The sequence below is a fragment of the Trematomus bernacchii genome, unplaced genomic scaffold, assembly GCF_902827165.1.
Source record: "Trematomus bernacchii unplaced genomic scaffold, fTreBer1.1, whole genome shotgun sequence".
NCBI classification, from domain to species: Eukaryota; Metazoa; Chordata; class Actinopteri; order Perciformes; family Nototheniidae; genus Trematomus; species Trematomus bernacchii.
The window spans coordinates 1-24,769 of record NW_022987990.1 but is presented as its reverse complement, the minus strand read 5'-3'; the positions used below and the strand labels follow the sequence as shown (position 1 = coordinate 24,769).

At 42.7% G+C, this 24,769-nt stretch overlaps 1 protein-coding gene across 1 annotated transcript; it reads right to left on the bottom strand.

Annotated features, from left to right (window-relative positions):
• Positions 1–879: 879 nt before the first annotated feature.
• On the bottom strand, positions 880–17,698 carry LOC117472042 (gastrula zinc finger protein XlCGF26.1-like). Its single transcript, XM_034117197.1, has 5 exons — positions 17,291–17,698; positions 2,565–3,262; positions 1,986–2,402; positions 1,334–1,907; positions 880–914 (listed from the first exon to the last, which is right to left on the bottom strand). Exons 1-5 carry the CDS (start codon positions 17,475–17,477, stop codon positions 880–882), a joined length of 1,911 nt encoding a protein of 636 aa, XP_033973088.1. The 5' UTR covers positions 17,478–17,698.
• Positions 17,699–24,769: the final 7,071 nt, after the last annotated feature.

Here is a 24,769-nt window from a genome sequence, read left to right as displayed (position 1 = left end):
CCATGAAGCATACTCTGGCAACACCGTGCAGAGAAGGCAGAAGCAGAGAGATGGCTCCTGGACCCGAGTAGAGACCCCCTGTCCCACACCTGTTGCTGAGTACAACGCACACATGGGTGGAGTTGATCTGTCAGATCATACAGTACTACTCTGCAAAGCACAAGACCATGCGCTGGTACAGGAGCCTATTTTATAATTTCCTGGACATTGCCACTACAAACAGCTACATTATGTACAAAGAAGTCTGTCTGGCACAACAGAAGAAGCCCATGACACACAGAGCATTCATGGGGGAGCTGAGTGCTGAGCTCTGTGGCAAGCCTGTCCATACACCTCCTGTCCGGGCACCTGCAGCTCATCTTCCTGTGCCCATTGTTGATGTCCAGGCAGCAAGCGACAGGGCCACCACAGGTCGCAGGAAATGTGAACATTGCTACATCCAAGGCAAGAGAAAGGACACACCTTGGAAGTGCAAGCAGTGTGACGTTGCCCTGTGTCTCTTACTGGAACGCAACTGCTTTGAGGCATGGCATGAGGACTTCATCTGAGTGAAAGTGTTTTTTATAAATAGTTGAAAAAAAGTTCTGGTGTTCAATATTGTAAATAGTGAGATTTTGCAGTTATATTCATATAAATAGTTGGTATTATAATAAATTGTTGTTTGAAAAAAAAGAGTTCTAATGCCCAATTCTTTTTTTTCTACACATCACATGAACCTTGGTATGTAATATGAAGTCATTATTCAGTCCTGATGTATCTCAGCCCCTGCTGTGGTGAAAGTAGAGTGATTGACAGCTGTTTTACTCAGAATTCGAATTGACAAAATTTCATTTTAAACATGAATAACACATTTATATACAGTGTAATTCAAATATTTCACTACTTTTGTGATCCTATGACTTTGGTAACCAAATCTAAAACACCAAAACAATTGGATGACATGAGTACATTTGTGTTTTCACAAGAGTTTTGAAGATTTTCCGAAAATCGGATGTCAAATGTTAAGCTTTTGAGCTACTTATCTCATCACACAGTGCTCTGAGGTGAGTAATTTGCATATATAGCAAGACTAGAGATTGTCTTGAACATTTTGATATGCAACACATGGGGTGCCATGTTACAAGAAGTACATTTAAAAGGTGAATTAAGAAAACATCTAAAAATCGGGGTTAAACCTAACAATAATCACTGTCCTCAGTCTCAGGTTCAGAAGAGTCTCCAGGTTTGTCCTCAGTCTCTGGTTGTAAATGTCTCTCTGGATCTGAGTTCCTGGCTGGTTCTGGTCCTCCACAGTCCTCTCCATCAGCTTCTGTTTCCAGGTGTTCAGCTGAGCTGCTGGCTGGAGGCTCTGCCTCTCTTTTCTCCTCAGTTTGAGTTTGATGAAGCTGTGAGGACTGACGACCAACACAATTATGTCTTTTGACCTGACATTTCTGTGTGAATCTTTTGTCACAAACACTGCATCTGTATGGTTTCTCTCCTGTGTGGATTCTCATGTGTCGATGCAAATGCCCCTTTTGTGTAAAATATATCTTACAGACTGAGCAGCTGAATGGTTTCTCTCCTGTGTGGATTCTCATGTGGTCCTTTAAATTTGCTCTCTGTGTAAAATACTTCTTACAGACTGAGCAGCTGAATGGTTTCTCTCCTGTGTGGATTCTCATGTGTTTCTTTAAATATGCTCTCTGTGTTAAAGACTTCTTACAGACTGAGCAGCTGAATGGTTTCTCTCCTGTGTGGATTCTCATGTGTTTCTTTAAATATGCTCTCTGTGTAAAAGACTTCTTACAGACTGAGCAGCTGAATGGTTTCTCTCCTGTACTACATCTTGAATCACTGACAGGGTCTTGTTTATTTCTCTGAGAGGTTGAACGTGGTTCTCTGGTCTCCTTCCAATTATTACTGTCTTCAGTGTCAGGTTCAGAAGAGTCTTCAGTGTCAGGTTCAGAAGAGTCTCCAGTGTCAGGTTCAGAAGAGTCTTCAGTGTCAGGTTCAGAAGAGTCTCCAGGGTTGTCCTCAGTCTCTGGTTGTAAATGTCTCTCTGGATCTGAGTTCCTGGCTGGTTCTGGTCCTCCACAGTCCTCTCCATCAGCTTCTGTTTCCAGGTGTTCAGCTGAGCTGCTGGCTGGAGGCTCTGCCTCTCTGTTCTCCTCAGTTTGAGTTTGATGAAGCTGTGAGGACTGACGACCAACACACTTATGGATTTTGACCTGATACCTCTGTGTGAATCTTTTTTCACAAACACTGCAGCTGAATGGTTTCTCTCCTGTGTGGATTCTCCTGTGTCGATGTAAATCTTCCTTTCGTGTAAAATATTTCTTACAAACTGAGCAGCTGAATGGTTTCTCTCCTGTGAGGATTCTCATGTGGTCTTTTAAATTTCCTCTCTGTCTAACCGTTTTCTCACACAAAGAGAAGCAAAATGTTTTCTTTCCTGCACACTTATGGCTTTTGAACTGATGACTTTGGGTGAATATTTTGTCACAAACACTGCAGCTGAATGGTTTCTCTCTGGTGTGAGTTCTCATGTGTATCTTCAGGTGGGATTTGTAAAGACATCGTACACCACAAACAGAACAGACGAAGGTTTTCTCGCCCGTATGCAACTTCATGTGGCTCTTCAGGCTGGCATTGTGGGGAAACCTTTTCCCACAGTCGGGACAGCTGTACGGTTTCCGGAATGTTTTATTTTCAGCTACTTGATTTTCGTTTAAACACGGTGATGCAGACTGAGGTTTCGTGTCGTCTTTCCAGAAATCACTGCCGACACTGTCGTCACTCTCAGCCCGAGGGAAGGTCAACGCTTTGTTTCCACAGTCGCTGTCAGTGATTTCATTATTTTTCAACATGTTTAAACCTGACGGGTGTTCCCTGGTCTCCTTCCAAAAATCACTATCAACACTATCATCAGTCTCTGGTTGTAAATGTCTCTCTGGATCTGAGTTCCTGGCTGGTTCTGGTCCTCCACAGTCCTCTCCATCAGCTTCTGTTTCCAGGTGTTCAGTTTGTCTTTGATGAAGCTGAGAGGACTGAGGTTTCTCTTCATCATCTTCACTCTTCACAGGGACAGGAGTGAATGTGGACTTGGTGATATCAGCCTCCTCCAGCCCTTGAAGCTGCTCTCCCTCCTGACTGCTCCAGAGTTCCTCCTGCTCCTCTTTAATGTGTGGGGGGGGCTCTGGGTCCTCCTGGTCCAGACTGGAGCTCCACTCCTGCTGCTCAGGGGGAACCTCTTCTTTAACCACCACCAGCTGCTGGACGTCTGCAGGAAACAGGAAACACATATTCAGAGAAACTCTAGATTAATAGAATTTAAAATCTTACCACGAGTAACACTTCTTTAACTTTTCAGCCCTTATCCAATCCATATTTTAAATGCTTTTCCAGATGCCCTGGAGAGTTTCAGGACAACAGGTGAGTTAGTACGGTAGCTGATCTAAAACGTAGTTTCACTGCCGCTTAGCAAGGCGTCGGCCGTTCACGGAGTGTGAGGCCTTAGCCTTACAGTTTGTGACCTGTCTGCAGAGTCGTTAGCTGAGAACTGGTGTTGGAGTTTCTCAGAGTAGTCGTTTAGCATCTCTCACCGCCTTGCTAAACCTGTACTTGGACTCATACAGGTGCATCTCAATAAATTGGATATCATGGAAAAGTGAGTTTATATCAGTAATTCAATTTATAAAGTTTAAACGTATACATCACATAGATTCATCACACACAAAGTGAATTATTGCTGAGGGGGCTGCAGCACCCCTATCTGTGAGGCTCCACTAGCACCCGCACCCCCAAACGCGGCGCACCTACAGTGTAAACGCGCCACAGTTTCGCGACAGCGAGGCTCGACTAGCACCCCCCCCCAGCGCGTCACAGTTTCACCGCAGAGAGTGTGTGTGTGTGAGGAGCTCCAGGGATTGGTCCATTTGGACCAATGGGTCCATTTGGGTATGGGCAGGCCACTGAGTTTTACTCGCTACAGGGTGTACTTTGAGGGTTTGTGACTTTGCAGACCGTTTACATGCAGAAAAACCTTCATAACACACAAGGGGATGGGCAATAACCGGAAAAGCATGACATGGGACCTTTAATATGTATGCATTCAGTACTTGGTTGGACCTCCTTTAACATGAATAACTGCATTAATGCGGCGTGGCATGAAGATATCAGTCTGTGGCACTGCTGAGGTGTGATGGAAGCCTAGGTTGCTTCACTAGCGGCCTTCAGCTCGTCTGCATCGATGGGTCTCGTGTGCCTCATCTTCCTCCTGCCAATTCATAGAATCTTTTTTCTCAAAATTCTGACTTTTTTCTCAAAATTCTGACCTTTTCTGGAAATCTCAAAATTCTGACTTTCCCCCAAAAGTATGACTTTTTTCCCCTCAAAATTATGACAAATCTCATAATTACTTTTTTCTCCAAATTCTGACTTTTTCTAAAATGATGAATTTTTCAGAAAATCTCTAAATGCTGGCCTTTTCAGATAACCTCTGAATTTTGACTTATTTTTTTAAACCACAACATTCTGAATAATTTTCTCAAATTCTGACTTTTTTTCTGAAAAATGTCAGATGATGGAAAGGCAACAGTAACTCAAATAACCACTTCTCACAACCAAGGTTTGCACAAGACCATTTATGCTGCGACATTCAGGCGGTAGGGTCAGAAGACAACATGAGTGCATGGATCCATCCTGCCTTGTATCAACGGTTCAGGCTGGAGGTGGTGGGGTAACGGGGGGGGGGGATATTTTCTTGGCATACTTTGGGCCGCTTACTACCAATTGATCATCGTCTAAACGCCACAGCCGACCTGAGTGTTGTTTCTGACCATGTCCATCCCTTTATGACCACAGTGTACCCATCTTCTGATGCTACTTCCAGCAGGATAACGCCCCATGTCACAAAGCTCTAATCATCTCCAACCGGTTTCTTGAACATGACGATGAGTTCACTGTTCTCCAATGGCCACAGTCACCTGATCTAAATCCTATAGAGCAGTGGTCCTCACTGGTACCGGTCCGCGGGTCATTTGGTACCGGGTCGCAGAGAAAGATTGAATAAAAAAATATTTTATAAAAATATTATACAAAAATATGTTATTGATTTATTGATTTACTGAAAGACATTTTATTTTTCGCGTGCCGTAAGTTATTACAGTGATACCTTTTTCTGAACCAGCCCAACTCATGGAAAACCGCCCATCTGGCAACACTGAGCGCGAGAGCAGTCTGGACTCTGGAACGTCATAACGCTGTGATTTTTTGTTTGATTACTGGTCTGGGGGAAGCTCGCGAGTGTGTGTGTGTGTATTTTTGCATTTGTGTGTATTGTGTTTGTTTCCCGGGGAAAACACTCGCAAGAAACACCGGCTGTTGTTATGCCTGCAGTGACGTAAAGTTACTCCGTTCTCCGCTTGTAATTATGCCTTGACAAGCTTCAAAGTTGTATTTATCATCTGAATTTGGCGAAACAAGTTTAATATTCTGAAATCCAAGACTTTCTTTATTTGAAATCAGATCAAAACAAACTACAAGCCTACAAGCTTCAGACATGTATTTATCTTGTGATTTGGGAAATAAAAGTTTCATATTCTGAAAGTCAATACTTTGTTTATTTAAAATCAAACAAAACACCCGAACAACTATTTTTTTACGCAAATCCACGTTTATTTTGAAATTAGCCGTTGCGACTTCCGACTGATTTCGATAGAGCGGTTAATATTAAACCCACAAAAAACCCTGCTAATAACAAGCTAGAAAAAATTTGTCCAACACAAACTTCCTTAACCTGTTCCACTCTGAGCCTGTTTTTCAGGTCTCCGAATCGAAAATGACATTCCCAGAACAAATGACCATATCTTCCCTTCTAAAAGGGTTAAATTAATAATCTTTGTTCTCAAAGTAATGATAAACCTGTGAGTTGGATGTAGAAGTGTCAGAATCAATATAAATGTTTTTTATTTTAAAGAAAATTCAGATTTTACATAGTAAAAAACTGTAAATTATAGTGTCCGTCCAAAAATTATTTTTTATAGATAGTGAAAACTACCCTTGGATGATGGGTTAGTAGACTAAAAGCTTTAGGAATCCAAAGTACAACATATAATAAGTACCCTGTATCAAGATTGATGCAAAACAAGTGAAATTTGACCTTTTTAGAGAGATTTAGCCAAAAAACCCCACTTCTGGGGTCATTTGGGTGGATTTGACCTATCTCTGGCCCCCCTTACTCGATTGGGATCGTTGACACACCTTTCTGACCGTTAGAGCCAATAGAATCGAAGGGGGAGGCCCACTCACACACTCGTTGTAAATAGAAAAGGTGGGGGCTACGCGTCTAGAACTGAAACTGGATTTGCAGATTTTCTCCTTCTGGAGTTTGGAAACTAAAAATCCGTTTTATTGCTTATGGATTATCAGAAATCATTTCAAAGAGGACACAGATACATTGGATGAACCTATGGATTAACTGCAGCATCGTTTTTTTATCGTTTTAATGCCTTTGAAGACCAGTTTTGACCAAGGTAAGCCATATTGGCGTTTTTAGCTACTTAGCTCCACATGTTGTGATGTACGCTTTCGTTTATAGCGTCGCGAATGTTTATCACTGAGTGTTGAGGAGGGCACCGTTAGATTCAGTGTCTCCAGGACACCAAAAAAAGAGTGGTTGGTTTTGCATCTAGGATAAGTAATAAGGGAGTTATGAGTGAGTTTAAGTGCCTTTGTAGGTTACGTTCTTTCGTCGAGGCTAATTCAGAGGCTGAGTGCTAGCATTGTGGGGTTTTTTTGAATTTTTTTTTTAAAAAGATCAGTTAGCTGAGTTTCTTCCCGTTACATGGATATAACACATTCATAGTTTTATTCAATATTAAGATTCCTTAGACGTTGTTTCCTACAAATGACGCGTTTATCCGCCCGGTACCGGGCGGAAGGTGCGTAACAGGTTAAGCCCGAGAGACCCCGGTACCGGGGCACTGCCGCAACATCTTGCAGGAAACAGTGTCTGAGGGCATGTTCATTTAATAAACTATGAATGTTTTATATCCATGTAACGGGAAGAAACTCATCGGATCTTTTTTTTTTTTTTTCAAAAGAAAACCCACAATGCTAACACTGAGCCTCTGAATTAGCAACGAGCGAAAAATGCTAAGAGATTACTGCACCGAAAATCACTCAAAAAACCTTATTATTTATCTTTTCACCACATCCAACACATCGATTCACATCGTGAGGTGACACAGAATCGATGGGTACCCTCATTATCACTGAATTAAACGAATTTGCGACGTTATAAACAAAAACAGACATCAAAACAGATGACGCTAGGTAGCTAAAAATGCGAACAAGGTTACCTTGGCTCTGTAGTCTCTCCAAAGTGGTCTTCAATGGCATTAAAATGATAAAAACGCTGCTGAAGTTAATCCATAGGTTAATCCAATGTGTCTGTGTCCCTTTGAAATGATTTCTGATAATCCATGATCAATAAGACGGATAATCCATGCTATTCCGTTTCAAGATGTCAGAGCTAGAATGTAGCTTCACTCTAATGCAAAACTGCATGCGCAAAGCCCCCACCTTTTCTCTTCACAACGTGTGTGTGTGGGGGACTCCCCCTTCGATTCTATTGGCTCTAACGGTCAGAAAGAGGTGTCAACCATCAAAATCGACCAAGGGGGGTCAGAGATATGGAAAATCCACCCAAATGACCCCAGAAGTGGTTTCTTTTGGCTAAATCTCTCTAAAAAGGTCAAATGTCACTTGTTTTGCATCAATCTTGATACAGGGTACTTATTATATGTTGTGCTTTGGATTCCTAAAGCTTTTAGTCTACCTTACCATCATCCAAGGGTAGTTTTCACTATAAGTACAAAATAAGTTTTGGACGGACACTATAATTTACAGTTTTTTACTATGTAAAATCTGAATTTTCTTTAAAATAAAAAACATCTATATTGATTCTGACTTTTCTACATCCAACTCAAAAGTTTATCATTACTTTGAGAAAAAAGATTATTAATGTAACCCTTTTAGAAGGGAAGATATGGTCATTTGTTCTGGGAATGTCATTTTCGAGCCTAAGACCTGAAAAACAGGCTCAGGGCTTAACAGGTTAAAAAGCTTACGGAATAGACTGGACTTAAGGAACACACTTCGGGTGTCATTGTCTCCCATTACCCCTAGATTGGACCGGCTTGTTGCAGAGACACAAGCTCAGGGCTCCCACTAATTCAGCGTAATGGTGAATTGTATTTTTATGCACTTTATATTTCTTTTTATGCCGGTGTTCAACTGGTTAGATTTGCTTACGCATTTACTTTGATTACCTCCTTCTTTTGCAGATGTGCCAGAACGGGCAGATTGTCTGTAAACTGCAGCATATAAATGAAGCCTGCAATAAATAAATAAAATCGATTGAACTATAGCCAAGGCAATTAAGGTCTGAACCCATGCTTTGAAAAACGCTACTTATATGCCTTTGTGGTGTGTTTGATTGCAACATTCAACCCAATGGAAAATAGCTAACCAGTTAACACAATAACCAGTTAAACAGGAACACAGGTCGTATTATTTTATTCCGTCATATTTATCCCCCAACAACTGGAAGGCCGGTCCGCGAAAATATTTTCTTACATAAAACCGGTCCGTGGCGCAAAAAAGGTTGGGGACCGCTGCTATAGAGCCCCTTTGGGATGTGGTGGAAAGAGCAGGGTTTCCCACACATAGTATATTAACCAGTTGAGCCCTGAGCCTGTTTTTCAGGCCTCAGGCTCAAAAATGACATTCCCAGAACAATTGACTATATCTTCACTTCTAAAACGGGTAAATTAATCATCTTTTTTCTCAAAGTAATGATAAACCTGTGAGTTGGATGTAGAAAAGTCAGAATCAATATAGCATTTTTTTATTTTAAAGTAAATTCAGATTGAACATAGTAAAAAAATGTAAATGATAGTGTCAAAAAAACAACATTACTTATAGTGAAGACCACCCCTGAATGATGGGATAGTAGACTAAAAGCTTTAGGAATCCAAACTATAACATATACTAAGTACCCTGTATCAAGATTGATGCAAAACAAGTGACATTTGACCTTTTTAGGGAGATTTAGAAAAAGAAACCCACTTCTGGGGTCATTTGGGTGCATTTTCCATATCTCTGGCCCCCATTGGTCGATTTTGATGATCGGCACCTCTTTTTAACCGTTAGAGCCAATAGAATCGAGGGGATGTTCATAAAAATCCATCTAAACATCACCCATTGGTGAATGAGTGATGCGTAGCAAGAATGCCCCCGGAACCGGAAGCTGTCATACACTCTAGTTGCTATCGAAGCAGCTAATATGAAATCTCCGTTATTGACATAAAAGTGGAATGATGGATTATCAGTAAACATTTCAAAGTGACACAGACACATTGGATTAACCTATGGATTAACCTTCAGCAGCGTTTTTATCATTTTAATGCCATTGAACACAACTTTTGATCAGAAAACAACACAGGTAAGAAGTTTTTAGCCGTTTTGGCGCCGTAAAGCAAATTGTGTTGTTTGTTGTCGTTTTTCCGCGAGTTCTGATCGCTCAGTGATAATACTTATATGTCTGGAATCTGTGGAATCTCAGCTTGCTAATCGATATCTTGTTTGTGCAGATCCGATAAGTAATAAGGGTATTTTACCTTGAGTTCTGTGCTAAGTGCGTTAGCATTTATTTGCTCAGGGCTAATTCAGAGCCTTTGTTATTACCCTTGTGTTTCGTTTAGCTAAAAATAGTTAATATTGTCTGATAGCTGAGTTTCTTCCCGTTAAGTGGGTATGACGCATTCATAGTTTGTTAAGTATTAAGAAGCCCTCAGACGCTGTTTCTTGCAAGATGTTGCGTTTTGTTCCCGCCCGCGGGGCCGTGGGGTTTAACTGGTTAACGTCCGCCAAAGTATATTTTGCAACCCATTTAGGTCTAATCTTTTTTTATCTGTCCGCGAGCATGACGGCATCTGCGATCGATCAACTACCCCACCTGTACCTGTTCGCTCTGCTATCGCGTGAAGGGTCTGCTTTATGCGCTCCGCAGTAACTCCGCTGCGAGGCTCTGGCGAATAGTTCATGAGCGTGCTCCACTAGCATGAGTATGGTAAATGCGAGGATGGTGCCAAGCTAAAGTGCTGTCTGTAACTGTGGGGGAGAGCATAGCTCAGCATATCATGGATGTGAGGTCAGCAAGAAAGCAGCAGAGGTGCAGCGAGTCAGTCTCCCAGGGAATCTCTTACTCTGAGGCAATAAAGAAAGTAGCTAAGCCAACCACACCAGAGGTAGTGAAGACCAACTGCAGCAGCACACCCTGTAGGGGATGTGACAAGCCGGCTGTAAAGGAAGACACACTAGTCATGAGCAAAAATGAGTTTGTCCTGTTCATGGTGGATGTCATTAATTGCACCGCTCAGACAAACAAGAAAACAGAAAAAATCTAAATCATAGTAAAGTCAGCGGAGAAATACCTTGGGGTTACAGGGCTAAGCTGGGAAGCGGTGGGGGAAATGTTAAAGGAAGGATCATCTAACTCACAGACATGGGGTGGTGGATCTTCATAATGTTAGTTATTTTACAGTCGAATGCAAGAAGTCTTGTCGCAAATGGTCAAGAATTCAAAAAGTTTGTCACAAATTGACCGGATAAACCTCACGTAATTTGCATACAGGAGACGTGGTTAAAGTCACAATGGGATTTTGTACTATGCGGGTACACTGCAACATAAAGAATGGAGTTAGTTATAATGTTATTTATAAAGGTACAGATCAGGAATCAATCGTTATCATCTTGGCGTGAGAGGACGCTGGCGCTGCCTGTTCGCCGCTTATCTGTCCGAAAATCTCATCTTTCTTTGTGTTAATCTAAGAGTTTATGACCATTTCCTACTGCTACAGTTTTCTAACTATTCTGTGGCTTTTGTGTTCTGATCTGGACACATTTGTTACACCCGATTGCCACTTTTGACGGACGCTCTGGTTTTCTACCCTGCTACACCTGCCATTGTAGCCCACCTGCTCCTGGGCTAACGTTAGTCCATCCATCAAATAACCAGCCCCATTCTTCGTCCTGCCCCTCCCCGTGGGTCCCGATTCTGGTTCATTAAACCTCCCGCTCCTGCTGGTCCCTCCATCTGCTGTAAAGGACAGCCCGCGACTGTCCTCTCCACCTGTCTGACGGCTGCCAACAGCTAGCCTAGCTCCACTTGCAGCGACGCTGGTCTGCAACCAAAGCCAGCGCTGTGCTGATGCTAGCATCCTACCGCGGCACCACAATGTTACGATACTCTGTCTCCCAACTTTTTTATCTCAATAACTTTTCTGCGCTTCCTCTAAGTTTGTCTGTCATCAAATACCATGTCCATAGAGGTTCCAAAAGCAGATGTATTTACTCCCAGTCCAGACAATCATCCATAACATCTATCTGGTCGACTAACGCTATGTCCCACAACTGTCATGTCACCTGAGCGCCTCTATTACTCCATACTATACACCCACCACTGGTCCGCTACAATCCCAGCTGTACCGAAAACCTGGAGTGGATTCCACTTCCCTCTGCTCAGAGCTGGTTTTCGCAGACAAAATCAATGCCATTAACCACTCCTTTTCAGCTCCGTCTGACCTACAAGCATCTCCCCCAACCTCCACTGCTACCACTTCTCCCCCCATCTCCCTTGACCTCCCGACTCCTCCTCCCCTTCGCCGCCTCTCCCAGTTCAACCTGGTTACCCCACTTGAAATACTCCATCTGATCGGTTCCTCAAATCCCACAACCTGCTCCCTTGACCCTCTACCCACTCCTCTCCTGAAGTCCTGCCTCCCCGTCCTCTGCCCCTATCTTGCTAACCTTTTCAACTCCTCGCTGTCCCATGGAACCGTCCCCTCTGCCTTCAAAACTGCTGCCGTTACCCCAATCCTCAAAAACCCGGTCTTGATCCCTCCTCCCTCACTATTTACCGCCCCATCTCCAACCTACCATTCCTCTCAAAAACTCTTGAACGCATTGTAGCCAAACAAATTCACTGCCATCTCCAAAGCAACCAGCTTTACGAACCCCTTCAGTCTGGATTTCGTCCTCACCACAGTACAGAAACTGCACTCGTCAAAGTCCTCAATGACCTCCTCACCTCTGCTGACACTTGGTTCCCTCAATATCCTCATCCTCCTCTACCTGAGTGCAGCCTTCGATACCGTGAACCAAAACATCCTGCTCACCCGACTCAGGGACATTGGTATTGAATGTATTGCACTCAGGTGGCGACAGTCCTATCTCACTGAACGATCCCACTTCATCTCCCTCCCCAACCACTCCTCTGCCACAGCCTCAGTCACCCAAGGCGTTCCTCAAGGATCAGTACTTGGCCCCCTCCTCTTCATCATTTACATCCTCCCCCTCGGTCAGATACTCTGCCACTTCAACCTGGACTGATGACACTCAGATCTACCTCAGCACCAAATACCTCCATAACCCACCCCTTACCCACATCGACTCCTGTCTGACAGCCATTAAAACTTGGATGCAACATAACCTCCACAAACTGAACAGCAACAAAACAGAACTCCTCCTAATCGGCTCCAAACCCACCCTCAGCAAGGTCACTAACATAACACTCACCATCGATGGCACCATTGTTTCCCCCTCCAATCAGACACGCAGCCTTTGCGTAATCTTTGACGCAGGTGGATTGGCAGAAGGGACAATTGTTTGGTGTGGTGACTTTAATGCACACAGCACGCTCTGGGGGAGTAACATCACTGATGCAAATGGGTCAATAATAGAGGAGTATATGGATGAAAAGGGCTTAGTGTGTATTAACGATGGAAAAGGCACAAAGTTTTAACAGCTCACAGAATATAGAAAGTGCAATCGATCTGACTCTCACATCCACTGAGATTGCTGGTATTAGCACTTGGGAAGTTTTAAACCATTCAACAATAGGCAGTGATCACTATCCAATAGTGACCAAGGTTGGGATAGAGATACAACAATCTGGGGCAGTGAGAACACAGAGATGGAAGCTCGATAAAGCAGACTGGGATGCATTCCAAATAATAAGCCAACGTAGATTTGCAGAACTAACAGGAGAAGGCACAATAGAGGTGGAAAACGTTTTCTTCCTATCAGAGTGGATTTCGGAAAGGTCAAGGCAATATGGACTCGATCTTATGTCTAGAGTCAGAAATCAGGAAAGCTCAAACCAACAAAGAAATGGTCATAGCAGTATTTTTTATGTTGAAAAAGCGTATGACATGCTATGGAAGGAGGTTAATACAGAGAGCAGGCACGTGCACACATGGACATCAAAGTGGGCTTGAGCCCCTGCCCTTTTTCTTCCTCCAGAGAAAGTGCCCTTTTTTTATTTTTATAAATGAATATATCTTACTCTTACTGATATGTGCTGGGTCCAGGCTCAAGGGCGTATGGCACTCTCAACTCTTTCCAGCACATGCCGGGGCCCTTCCTGCCTGTAGCTTTGCCGATATCTGTGTTGATAGGTAATAGATTAAGAGCGGTGAATCAGCTTAGAAACAGGAAGTGCTCAAACGTTTGTGTGAGGTTATCAAATTTAGCAGTGATTCAATGTCAGCCACAGCTTGTCACACATGTTTTTACTGATAGTGTATTTAACAAACTTAAACTAGCTTTATTAAATGTCAGGTCTTTGGCAGGAAAAACATTTTTAATCAATGATTTTATCACTGAGCACAATCTCGATTTTATGTTTTTAACGGAAACTTGGATTGAACAAAATAGCAGTGCAGCTGTTCTTATCGAATCAACCCCTCCCAACTTTAGTTTTATGAGTCAGGAAAGAATGCATAAGAAAGGGGGTGGAGTTGCTATTTTGTTCAATGATTCCATTCAATGCAGGAAGACATCTTATGGGGACTTTGCTTCTTTTGAATATGTGGCCCTTCAGCTGAAATGCTCCTCTCGAGCTCTGTTCCTAAATATCTATAGACCACCCAAATACTGTGCAAGCTTTTTTGATGACTTTACTGAACTGCTGTCTATAGTGTGTATTGACTTTGACCGTCTAGTCATTGTTGGTGATTTTAACATCCATGTTGACAACCCCCAGGACAGAGGGGCTAAAGAACTGTTTTGTGTTCTTGATAACTATGGACTGACTCAGCATGTGGCGTAGCCCACGCACAATAAGGGGCACACTCTGGACTTCATTACCTCAAAGGGTCTGAATATCTCAAAGGTTGTGGTGACTGATGTTGCACTCTCTGATCATTCCTGTGTTTTCTTTGAGAGCTCTATTTCTGTTCACAAAAATGTTCAGAAAGAGGTAACCACAAAGCGATATTTAACTGAAAATACTAGGGAAATGTTTACTCATAATTTTTCATCCACACTTGCCCCTGCTAACATCTCAGTAAATGAGCTAGTAGATCATTTTAATTCAAAAATTAAAAATTTTATAGATACCATTGCTCCAACTAAGGTAAAGGAAGTGATTGGCAAGAAAAGATCTCCATGGAGAAAGGCCATGACCGTGAGAACAGAAAAAAGAGAGTGTCGAAAAGCTGAACGTAGGTGGCGAAAAACAAATCTCCAGTTTCACTTTGAAATCTATAAAGAGAGACTTGGCCTTTATAATTTGGAATTGAAAAACGCACGACAGTCTTTCTTCTCTGACATCATTACCAAAAACAAAAACAACGCCTTATTTGCTACCGTCGACAGACTAACTAACCCCCCAGTGTCAGTAGCCTCTGAATTTCTATCCACCAGGGCGTGCAATGATTTTGCCTCCTTCTGCACTGACAAAATTCAGAAGATTAGACAAGCAGTCAGTGCCTCTGCATCAGATACAGCAAATGTGTTGTCCCTATGTCCACCTAATATCAATTCAAACACCATGACACAATTCCATCAGATTAATGATAAAGACCTAGAGGGCATTATTCAACTTCTGAAATCCTCCTCCTGCTGCCTTGATATTATTCCAACAGGATTTTTCAAAGATGTTTTTCATTGCATGGCCTCAGATCTACTTCATATAGTAAACACATCTCTTCACTCAGGCACTGAAAACTGCAGTCATTAAACCGCTCTTAAAAAAGAATAATCTAGATGCCTCAGTAATGAACAATTACAGGCCCATATCAAACCTGCCATTTCTAGGTAAAATCATAGAAAAAGTTGTATTTCAACAGTTGAGTAACTTCTTGCATTTAAATAACTCTTTGGATGTGTTCCAGTCAGGCTTTCGTCCAAACCACAGCACTGAGACTGCTCTTGTAAAGGTCTTCAATGACATCCACTTAAACACAGACAGTGGCAGAACTTCAGTGTTAGTATTATTAGATCTCAGTGCTGCGCTGAGCTTCAGTCTGCAATGTTCAAAACAGATAAAGCCAGAAATCTAGGTGTAGTCATGGACTCTGACCTGAGTTTCAACAGTCACATTAAAACAGTTACTAAATCAGCCTACTATCACCTAAAGAACATATCTAGGATTAAAAGACTAATGTCACAGCAGGATCTGGAAAAACTTGTCCATGCTTTTATCTTCAGTAGACTCGACTACTGCAATGGTGTCTTTACAGGTCTCACTAAAAAATATATTAGAAAGCTGCAGCTGATTCAGGAAGCCGCTGCTCGAGTCCTCACTAACACTAAGAAAGTGGATCACATCACTCCTGTTCTGAAGTCCTTACACTGGCTTCCTGTGTGTCAAAGAATAGATTTTAAAATATTGTTGCTGGTTTATAAAGCTTTGAATGGTTTAGGCCCAAAATACATGTCTGACCTACTGCTAAATTATGAACCATCCAGAACTCTCAGGTCTTCAGGGACTGGTCAGCTTTCTGTCCCCAGAGTCAGAACTAAACATGGAGAAGCAGCGTTCAGTTATTATCCTCCAAATATCTGGAACAAACTCCCAGAAACCTGCAGGTCCGCTGCAACTCTTACTACTTTTAAATCCAGGCTAAAGACTTTTCTTTTTGCCGCTGCTTTTAATTGAACTATTCATATCTTAAACTGCACTGTAACTTTTATCCATGTATTTTTTCTTTTAATGTTTATTTTATTATCTTTTCTTTTTAATGACTGATTTTAAATGCCATTTTCTTAATGTCTTCCATTTATGTAAAGCACTTTGAGTTGCCTTGTGTTGAAAGGTGCTATATAAATAAACTTGCCTTGCCTTGCCTATATATCTACTGCTGTTTCCCTTTCCAAAAATATATTGATTGAATACAAAATTAAAACATCAGGTCGGGAGATTAGACTGTGAAACTCCGATGCCCTCCCTCCACGTCTTCTGCACAGCGGTGCGGACAGTCATCGGCAGTCACTTCAGACAGACAGGTGTAAGCACCTCCCACTTTACTGTGCCATGTTATGCCGGCTTTTCTTGCCTTATTTTGAAGGTGAGTGGAGATGAACAAATTACTAAACTGCCAGTGCCTCGAGTTTACAGCTAATCAGCTAAAAGACAATAACAAATATAGTTAACTAAGGTAGGCTAGCTAATGGATAAGTTAGCTCAAGGTTTAGCCAAGGCAATTTATCATGGGCATACAGGCTAATGTACTGTACTTAAGGGGAGACACTTAAAGTGAATACAGTCAAATGTGTATCTAATAACGTCATCACAATCGCCACATTGATATGCAAATTAGGCGTTAACTAGGCTTAATTAAAATGCTAATGCTAATTTGCTTGCAGTTACCGAGGCATAGCAGGTGAAAAGGATAAAACAAAAAAACATATCACCTCACAACTTCCCCAGATAGTTACTTACATCAAGTCAGTATTTTCCCCTGAAATGTTATGTTTAAATGCAGATTAGCTTTAAATCTATTATATATGTTTCTTGGAAGTTTTATTTCCATTAGAGTGAAAGAAAACATGGAAGCAAAATAGACCAAAATAACAAGTACATGAAAAAACGATCTTTTTGCCTGTAATGTCCTTAAACAGTAACTTCATAGTTTTGATTGTTGGCTGCTCATTTAATAACTATTAATTGTACTAGTTTGTTGTCTGCTCTTGTGCGTAGTGAATACTAAAGAAGACCATTGTCTCTGTGTTAACAGAATTCTACAAAATAATCAGCTGAGTATTAAACAATTGCGTGAGTGTGAGGGTATTCAAATAAATTGGTCAGTAAGTCAGAGATGTGCAACTATATTTAACTTTTTGTTTTAAAACATTTTTTTTATAAATGATTATGGGAAGTGCCCTTTTTCTCATTTGAGCACCTTCCCCCCAAAATGTCTGTGCACGTCCCTGAGAGAGTGAAAAAGAGGGAACAGACCTGCTCTGTGGATCTGAAGCTGAGGCTGTAAAACAGCGTCCAGTAGTTTCCGGTGTCTCTCGTTCTCCTGTTTTGAACGAGACAGTTCCTCCTCGTACTCTGCTATCGTTCTTTCAAACAGAACAATGATGTCTTCAGCAGCCGCAGTGAGTCGTTGCTTCACCAACGAGAGCAGCACAACACTCATGTTTACTAAATCACCACTTCCTGTTTCTCTCACTCTGTGTTGCTAGCGTGTTACCAGCTAGCTTGCTAAGCTAGCATGCTAAACTAGCTTATAGAGTCCGAGCTGAAGGCTTCAGAAGAAAGAGCACAAAGTCAGAGGTTCATCCAGACACACAGACGATGGATCAGCTGCTCACACACACTTCCTCAGGAACACCGAGAGAGAACCATGGATGTAGCGAGAGAACCATGGATGTAGAGAGAGAACCATGGATGTAGAGAGAGAACCGACGAGACGCGATCTGGTTCCCTCTGTCAGGAAGAGCGGGACCATCACTTCCGGTGCAGGGGACTTCAAAATAAAAGTGGCTAGGATTTCCCCTTACAATACCTAAACCTTTAAAGGGCCCATGTCATGGCCATTTCCGCTGATCATAATTACATTGTTGAGGTATACTAAAATAGATTTATACTGTGCAATTTTCCAAACTCACATTGGTTTCGCATACAGCATCTCTGTAAAGTATGTGTATTCAGCAGTATTCACTCTCTCCACTAAACGACTCGTTGGAGCTCTTGCCCCCCCCCTCCCTGTGAGCCTAGTGTGCTCCGATTGGTCAGCTCGGCCACTCTGTTCTGATTAGTCAACCACCAGAGAGGCTCCGCCCATGTCTAAACGGCTGCTCTCAGCCGAACATCAGTCTTATCATGGCGTCGGTACAGCCGTATATTTATACGCTAACTAACCGAACTGTACCTACAACTGTTGTTATAGAAGAGTGTGACGGCCCCAGGGCCTTTGTGCAGGTGTGTTGCAGGTCTTACGATGGGGTGGAGCTGAAGAGGCTAATCAGCGCGATCACGGACACCTGGCCGGAGCCGAGGTGCTATTAAGCCCAGCTGCCCGGAGTCACACGGCGGCCCCTGTCTCTTTCCAAAGCGGCTGCAGAAGGACGAACTCGGCGATCCTCTCCCCTCGACCACCTATCTCTGCATTTACCACAATAAATGTGCCGTGGTTTTGTAAACTCGTGTATGTCCGTTGTGGCCTACGAGCCGGTCATAACAAAGAGTAAGTTATTTTTACCTGTAATAAACTACTACTGTTTGATGAGAAATCAAATCATGGTTTGCTATATATGAATGATATGTTATAGGAGCAAATAATTCAGGGAAGAAAGGATAGGCCTACTAAGTATTTCCATTCAACTTTATTTTTAGAAATGTACAAAATGAACATAAATATATATATATATACACACGGTATATCATCCATTCCTCCCCGCATCTTGCCTGGGCGCAGCCGGTGCCTTTTAGGACGAGGCCTCAGCAGTAGTAGTAGTCCCGTCCCCGTCATGTATTGTCCGGCAGGATCTACCTGGACGAAATCAAATGCAAATCACAAAATATTAGAGAAACTTAGTTGTTTTAGATTCGTTAGTAGTAGTTGTGGTAGGAGTGTGGATCTATCTAATCCATCTATCTAATGAACACAGTAAGCTTGCCAGCTAATATGCTAACCTAGCTTTGTTTACTTTGGTAGCTAACACGATATGAACGCTAGCTCGGAGGAACGGCAACTATAATGTAGTGTAATAAAACTACTATGAACAAAAGCTAGTGGTTCATATTAGGCTAGCAATAACGTGTTTATAATTGCAATCTTATACGGGTAGTCTGCTACGTTCGGTCATACATTGTAACTTGCATGAATACATTGTTTTGCGCTAGCATGTATAGCTAGCCTCGTTAGCTATACATGCAGTATGTACATGTACTGTCACAATGTACGGTAAATCACCCGGAGTATACTGTATGAGTATTCCGTGTGTGACTGCAGACATTCTCCTGCCATGACAAACATGTAAGGCCATCTGCTGACATTGTAGTTGATATATTTAAATGCTAGCAACGTCGTTAGCCCAGTAAGCTGGGCTTGTTTAGTGTAATAAAACCACTATGAACAAAAGCTAGTGATTCATATTAGGCTAGCAAGAACGTGTTTATAATTGCAATCTTATACGGGTAGTTTGCTACATTCATTGTAGCTGGCATAACACAAAAAAATTCCAGAGCAAACCCATGTCTAGCTCCGTTGGTTAGCTCGGTAGCATACACGCTACGCCAGCTATAATGTAATTACGTTTCGCGGCTGACCGTACGGCAAATTACCCGGAGTATACTGTCTATGAGTATTTCGTGTGTGAATGCAGACATTCTCCTGCTATGAGATACATGTATGCAAGGCCATCTGCTGATATTAGAGTTGATATATGGAAACGCTAGCAACTTAGTTAGCACAGTTAGGAAGGACGATAGGGTTAGAATTTAGGAGCTGATTTTTGGACTATTCGACCGCAACCCAAAAATCAGCTCCTAAATTCTAACCCTATCGTCTATTCCTTGACCTCTGTGTAAATGTGCGTCTGCTGCTGTGGGGAAACTATGGAAACTACAGTTTTCTATACAGCGGACTACAACATGGATGTTTAATAAGAACGAGGGACTACTGTAAACTCATCTAGAGACTCTGCACCGTGCTCTGATGCTGTTATGCTTTATGAACGGGGACAACAGAGAAACATATTCTTCATGACCAAAGTTGGAATTGAAATAAAAAAGGAAAGTGAAACTTATGCTCGTCACCCTCTCCCTCCGGTCCACATTAATACAAATGATCCCAATACGTATGATTGTATGAAAAGATCTTAAAATCAATACAAATGCATTTATTATAAACGTTAGTCCTTAACATCTATCACTGTGTATATCACCATTCAAACATCTTTTAAAAGTCGAACAAACCCCACACAGCTCAGTAAAGACTGTGAAATGTTGACTTTATTTGATAATTTCAGTAAAAACTAATGTTCATATTTCTCTTTTTGATTATAATACTGATGAACGTTCAAAACAAAGCACTTTGGCAACTTACCACATACGTTTTAAAATGCTTAATAAGCACCGTAACTTTCATGATATAATTTCTCGTTCATAATCGGTTGTTTCCGTGAACGGCCGACTGTTGTGTGACGGCAAATGCCGCGGCCGCAAGGTATTGTGGGGCAGCATTTTCTCCTCTCCTTTCGGTTAGGGAGGTCCAGTGGTTCCTAAGCTAAAGGAGGTTATAAAGGAAGTTTGAAACCTCCTTTCCTTTCATTTAGAGAATTCGAACAGCACTTATCATGGCTGCCACTGAGGGACTTCCGGGTCATTTCACTCCGTTAGGAAGGTTCCTAAGCTAAATGGACTATTCGACCGCAACCCGAGCTGTCCGACTTCAGGCGAGCTTTTTGAGACCTCCCCCGGCTGCAATCGGCTATTCTCGTCTACTTTCGAGGCGAGCCGCAGCTCGTCTCAAACAAGCCTTATACAAACAGTGCCATCAAGGGGTGGAGCTACAGCAACACATGGGGTGTTGGTTCAAAACCCCACTGCAGTCAGCATGTCGTTGTGTCCCTGAGACACTTCACCCCAAAGTGCTCCTGTGGGGATTGTCCACAGTATTGAGTATGTAAGTCGCTTTGGATAAAAGCGTGTAACATGTAATGTAATGTAATGAATTGAAATCGTTAAACTAAATGTTCTACCTAGATTTCTCTATCTATTCCAATCTTCACCAGTAGAGGGCCCCCAAGGTCCATTTAGAAATTGGGACAGACTGATATCCAGATCTGTTTGGGGGGGGGGGAGAGGCCAAGAGTTAGGTCCAGAACTCTCCAGCTACCCAAAGAAAGAGGCGGTATGGGTTTGCTCAGATTGATGGAGTACTGCTGCTGCTCAGCTAAGACCCATTTACTGTTGCTGTGAAACGGAGTTTAGAGCAAAGTGGAAGCATATGGAAAATGAAGTAAACCAGATTCCAATTCTAAATATGAGTGGGGATTATAAACTATATAAGGAACTCAGAACTAAAATGGGTCCAATAACAGTGCACACATTGGATCTATGGTTTAAAGTATTGAACATAGATAAGATTCAAAATGATGCAAATATAATAAAATGGGTAGCTTATGATGGAAACTTCAAACCTGCAAAATAAGATCAAGGTTTTAAACAATGGGTAGAGAAAGGAATAACAGCTTGGTGTGTTTTGGTTAAGGAAGGGGAGCTGGAGGGTTTTGATCATCTGAGAAGAAAACACACATTGGGAACACATGACTTCTATAGATACCTTCAACTAAGGGACTGTTACAAGAGGGGAGTCAGATCAGATTCTTCCAAGGAGTTGAATAATATCATCCAAATTATAACTAAAGCATATCAGGAAAGAAATGCGGTTCTTATGATGCTGACTATTCTCATGTTTTTTAATAATACATTTGATTTAAAAACAACGTCATCTCAAGGTGCTTCACAAAGCTATAAGGAGAAAATAATAAAACATATAAAATAAAAAGATATCTAAGGAGCATATTGAATAAAATATGGTAATATAAAAAATGAAAGGTTAAGAGCATAAAAGGTCTAAAATAAATAAATAAAGTAAAGGACAGTCAGTAAAATGCGGTGCGGAAAAGGTGGGTCTTGAGGCATAGTCATATGCCCTGTTGCACGTTTCCAACTGACAGGACACTTGATGGTTGATACCCAAGGTAGATTTTTGGACATGAATACAGTACACAGCACCCTTACAGGTCCTGGAAACTGCGAAAATTCCCCATTTTTTATCTATGCACTGTGATTTTAGGTGGTGATTTGCTGTGATGTCTGATGTTTTGGATGAGTGGTGCCTTTGTATGTGCATTTGTAGGTTTTTCCTAAGGAGTTGTAGGCTACAAAAACAACACGTTGTGTGTTTGCGCTTTGACATCAAAATGTTGGGGGCTGTGGAAATATTGTGCCATGTTGCTGCAGCAGTCGGAGCCATCCCTGGAGCGGTCGTCGGGGTCATCCCTGGAGCTGTCGTCGGGGCCATCACTGGAGCGGTTGTCGGGGTCATACCTGGAGCTGTCGTCGGGGCCATCACTGGAGCTGTCGTCAGGGCCATCACTGGAGCAGCCGTCGGGGCCATCACTGGAGCTGTCGTCAGGGCCATCACTGGAGCGGCCGTCGGGGCCATACCTGGAGCAGTCGTCGGGGTCATCCCTGGAGCTGTCGTCGGGGTCATCCCTGGAGCTGTCGTCGGGGCCATCACTGGAGCGGCCGTCGGGGTCATACCTGGAGCTGTCGTCGGGGCCATCACTGGAGCTGTCGTCGGGGCCATCACTGGAGCGGCCGTCGGGGTCATCCCTGGAGCTGTCGTCGGGGTCATCCCTGGAGCTGTGGTCGGGGCCATCCCTGGAGCTGTCGTCGGGGCCATCCCTGGAGCTGTCGTCGGGGCCATCACTGGAGCGGCGGTCGTCGGGGCCATTACTGGAGCGGCCGTCGGGGTCATACCTGGAGCTGTGGTCGGGGCCATCACTGGAGCTGTGGTCGGGGCCATCACTGGAGCTGTGGTCGGGGCCATTACTGGAGCGGTTGTCGGGGTCATCCCTGGAGCTGTCGTCGGGGTCATAGCTGGAGCTGTGGTCGGGGCCATCACTGGAGCTGTGGTCGGGGCCATCACTGGAGCTGTGGTCGGGGCCATCACTGGAGCTGTGGTCGGGGCCATCACTGGAGCTGTGGTCGGGGCCATCCCTGGAGCTCTCGTCGGGGTCATCCCTGGAGCTGTGGTCGGGGCCATCACTGGAGCGGCCGTCGGGGCCATCACTGGAGCGGCCGTCGGGGCCATCACTGGAGCGGCCGTCGGGGCCATCACTGGAGCGGTCGTCGGGGTCATACCTGGAGCTGTCGTCGGGGCCATCACTGGAGCTGTGGTCGGGGCCATCAGCTCCAGTTACCGTTAGCATGTATGCTAACTGGACATGCCCGCTCAGTTAGCATACACATATATATTATTTATGTATTCCATTCCTTTAACTTGAATATTTAAAATAAAATTAGCAAAATAAAGACAATTTACAACTGCGCTAACAGCCAAATCGACAAACAACCGAGAACCTAAATAGTATGTAACTATTTCTAAAACCACAAGACGTTAATTACCTGTACTCGGTGCGCCATATTGTCTGTTGTCTGTTCTCTGTAAACCTCTATGTCTCCTTAAATATCCTTGCGTCAGCGTCTCACGTATTGGGCGCGCTCTCCTTCTGACTATATTTGAAAGTACAACTTCCTTCAACTTCCTACAGGGTTCAACCCCCACCGCTGCGGCTGCAGCTAGACCCTTCTCAGTCCAGAAGGATATGGATGGACTTTGGATAGAGAAAGTCTGGTCTGGCTTCCTGTTGTGGAGCACTTTACCAATGGCTTCGAAGCCTGCACTGAACTCGTCAAGTGTGGTTGTAAAAGTGCACAGTGGCTGTGGTGCAAGGTGTTCATGCAAGAAGGCACACTGGAAATGCACAGAAGCTTTTGCAGTTGTAAATGTGACAGATAATGTAATTATAGCCTTGATGTAAAAATGCTTTATGTTAACAAAGGAAGCAAATAAAGTTCAATTAAATTCATGCATATTGTCCATTTATCAATGTAAATGTATATGACTTATATTAATGTACATATGACCTATAGTCGAGCCGCTTAGGGGAACCAAGTACAAAGTATGTGAATACATTGCCAGTAATTACCATATTTATTGTGATCTCGGTACAAATAATCATCTATTGATATTCATCAATAGCTTTAATGCAATTGCTTGACCTAGAACATTTATAATTTGACAACCAAGATTGACCTTCTAAGTGGGTTGGAAGCCGAGATATTGTAAACACGTAGAGACTTTATTTGATCATTTCAGTAAAAAAGTAACGTTCATATTTGTCCTTTTGATTATTATAGTGTTGAAGGTTCAAAACATAGCACTTTGGAAAGTTACCACATATGTTGTAAAATGCTGAAATAAGCACCATAACTTTCATGGTATCATTTCCTTCGGTCACAATCGGGTTGTTTCCGTGAACGGTCGAATGTTGTGTCACAGTAAATGTGTGTTACAAAAACATGGGCCGACAGATGCGTCTTGACTCGTTGTCAGGGCATTAAGTCTCTTTTTTAACCATACTCCTCTCTGTTTTTCACTTTCAATAACCCTGAACAATTTGTATTGATGATTGTTATGACCTGGCTCAAAAGGCCACAACAAAGAGGAGACACACCATATCAACGGTTAATAACATGTGTTTATTTAAGCAAACAATTCAAATTAACCAAATTAATGAAGTGCAACAATAAGTAAAGCATGAGGTGTGGACGTCAGTGGTATCAGTAGTGTAAATGCAGGGTGAGGGTTGCATGGACGTGTATGTGTGGGGTGTTTAGGTGCACAAAGTA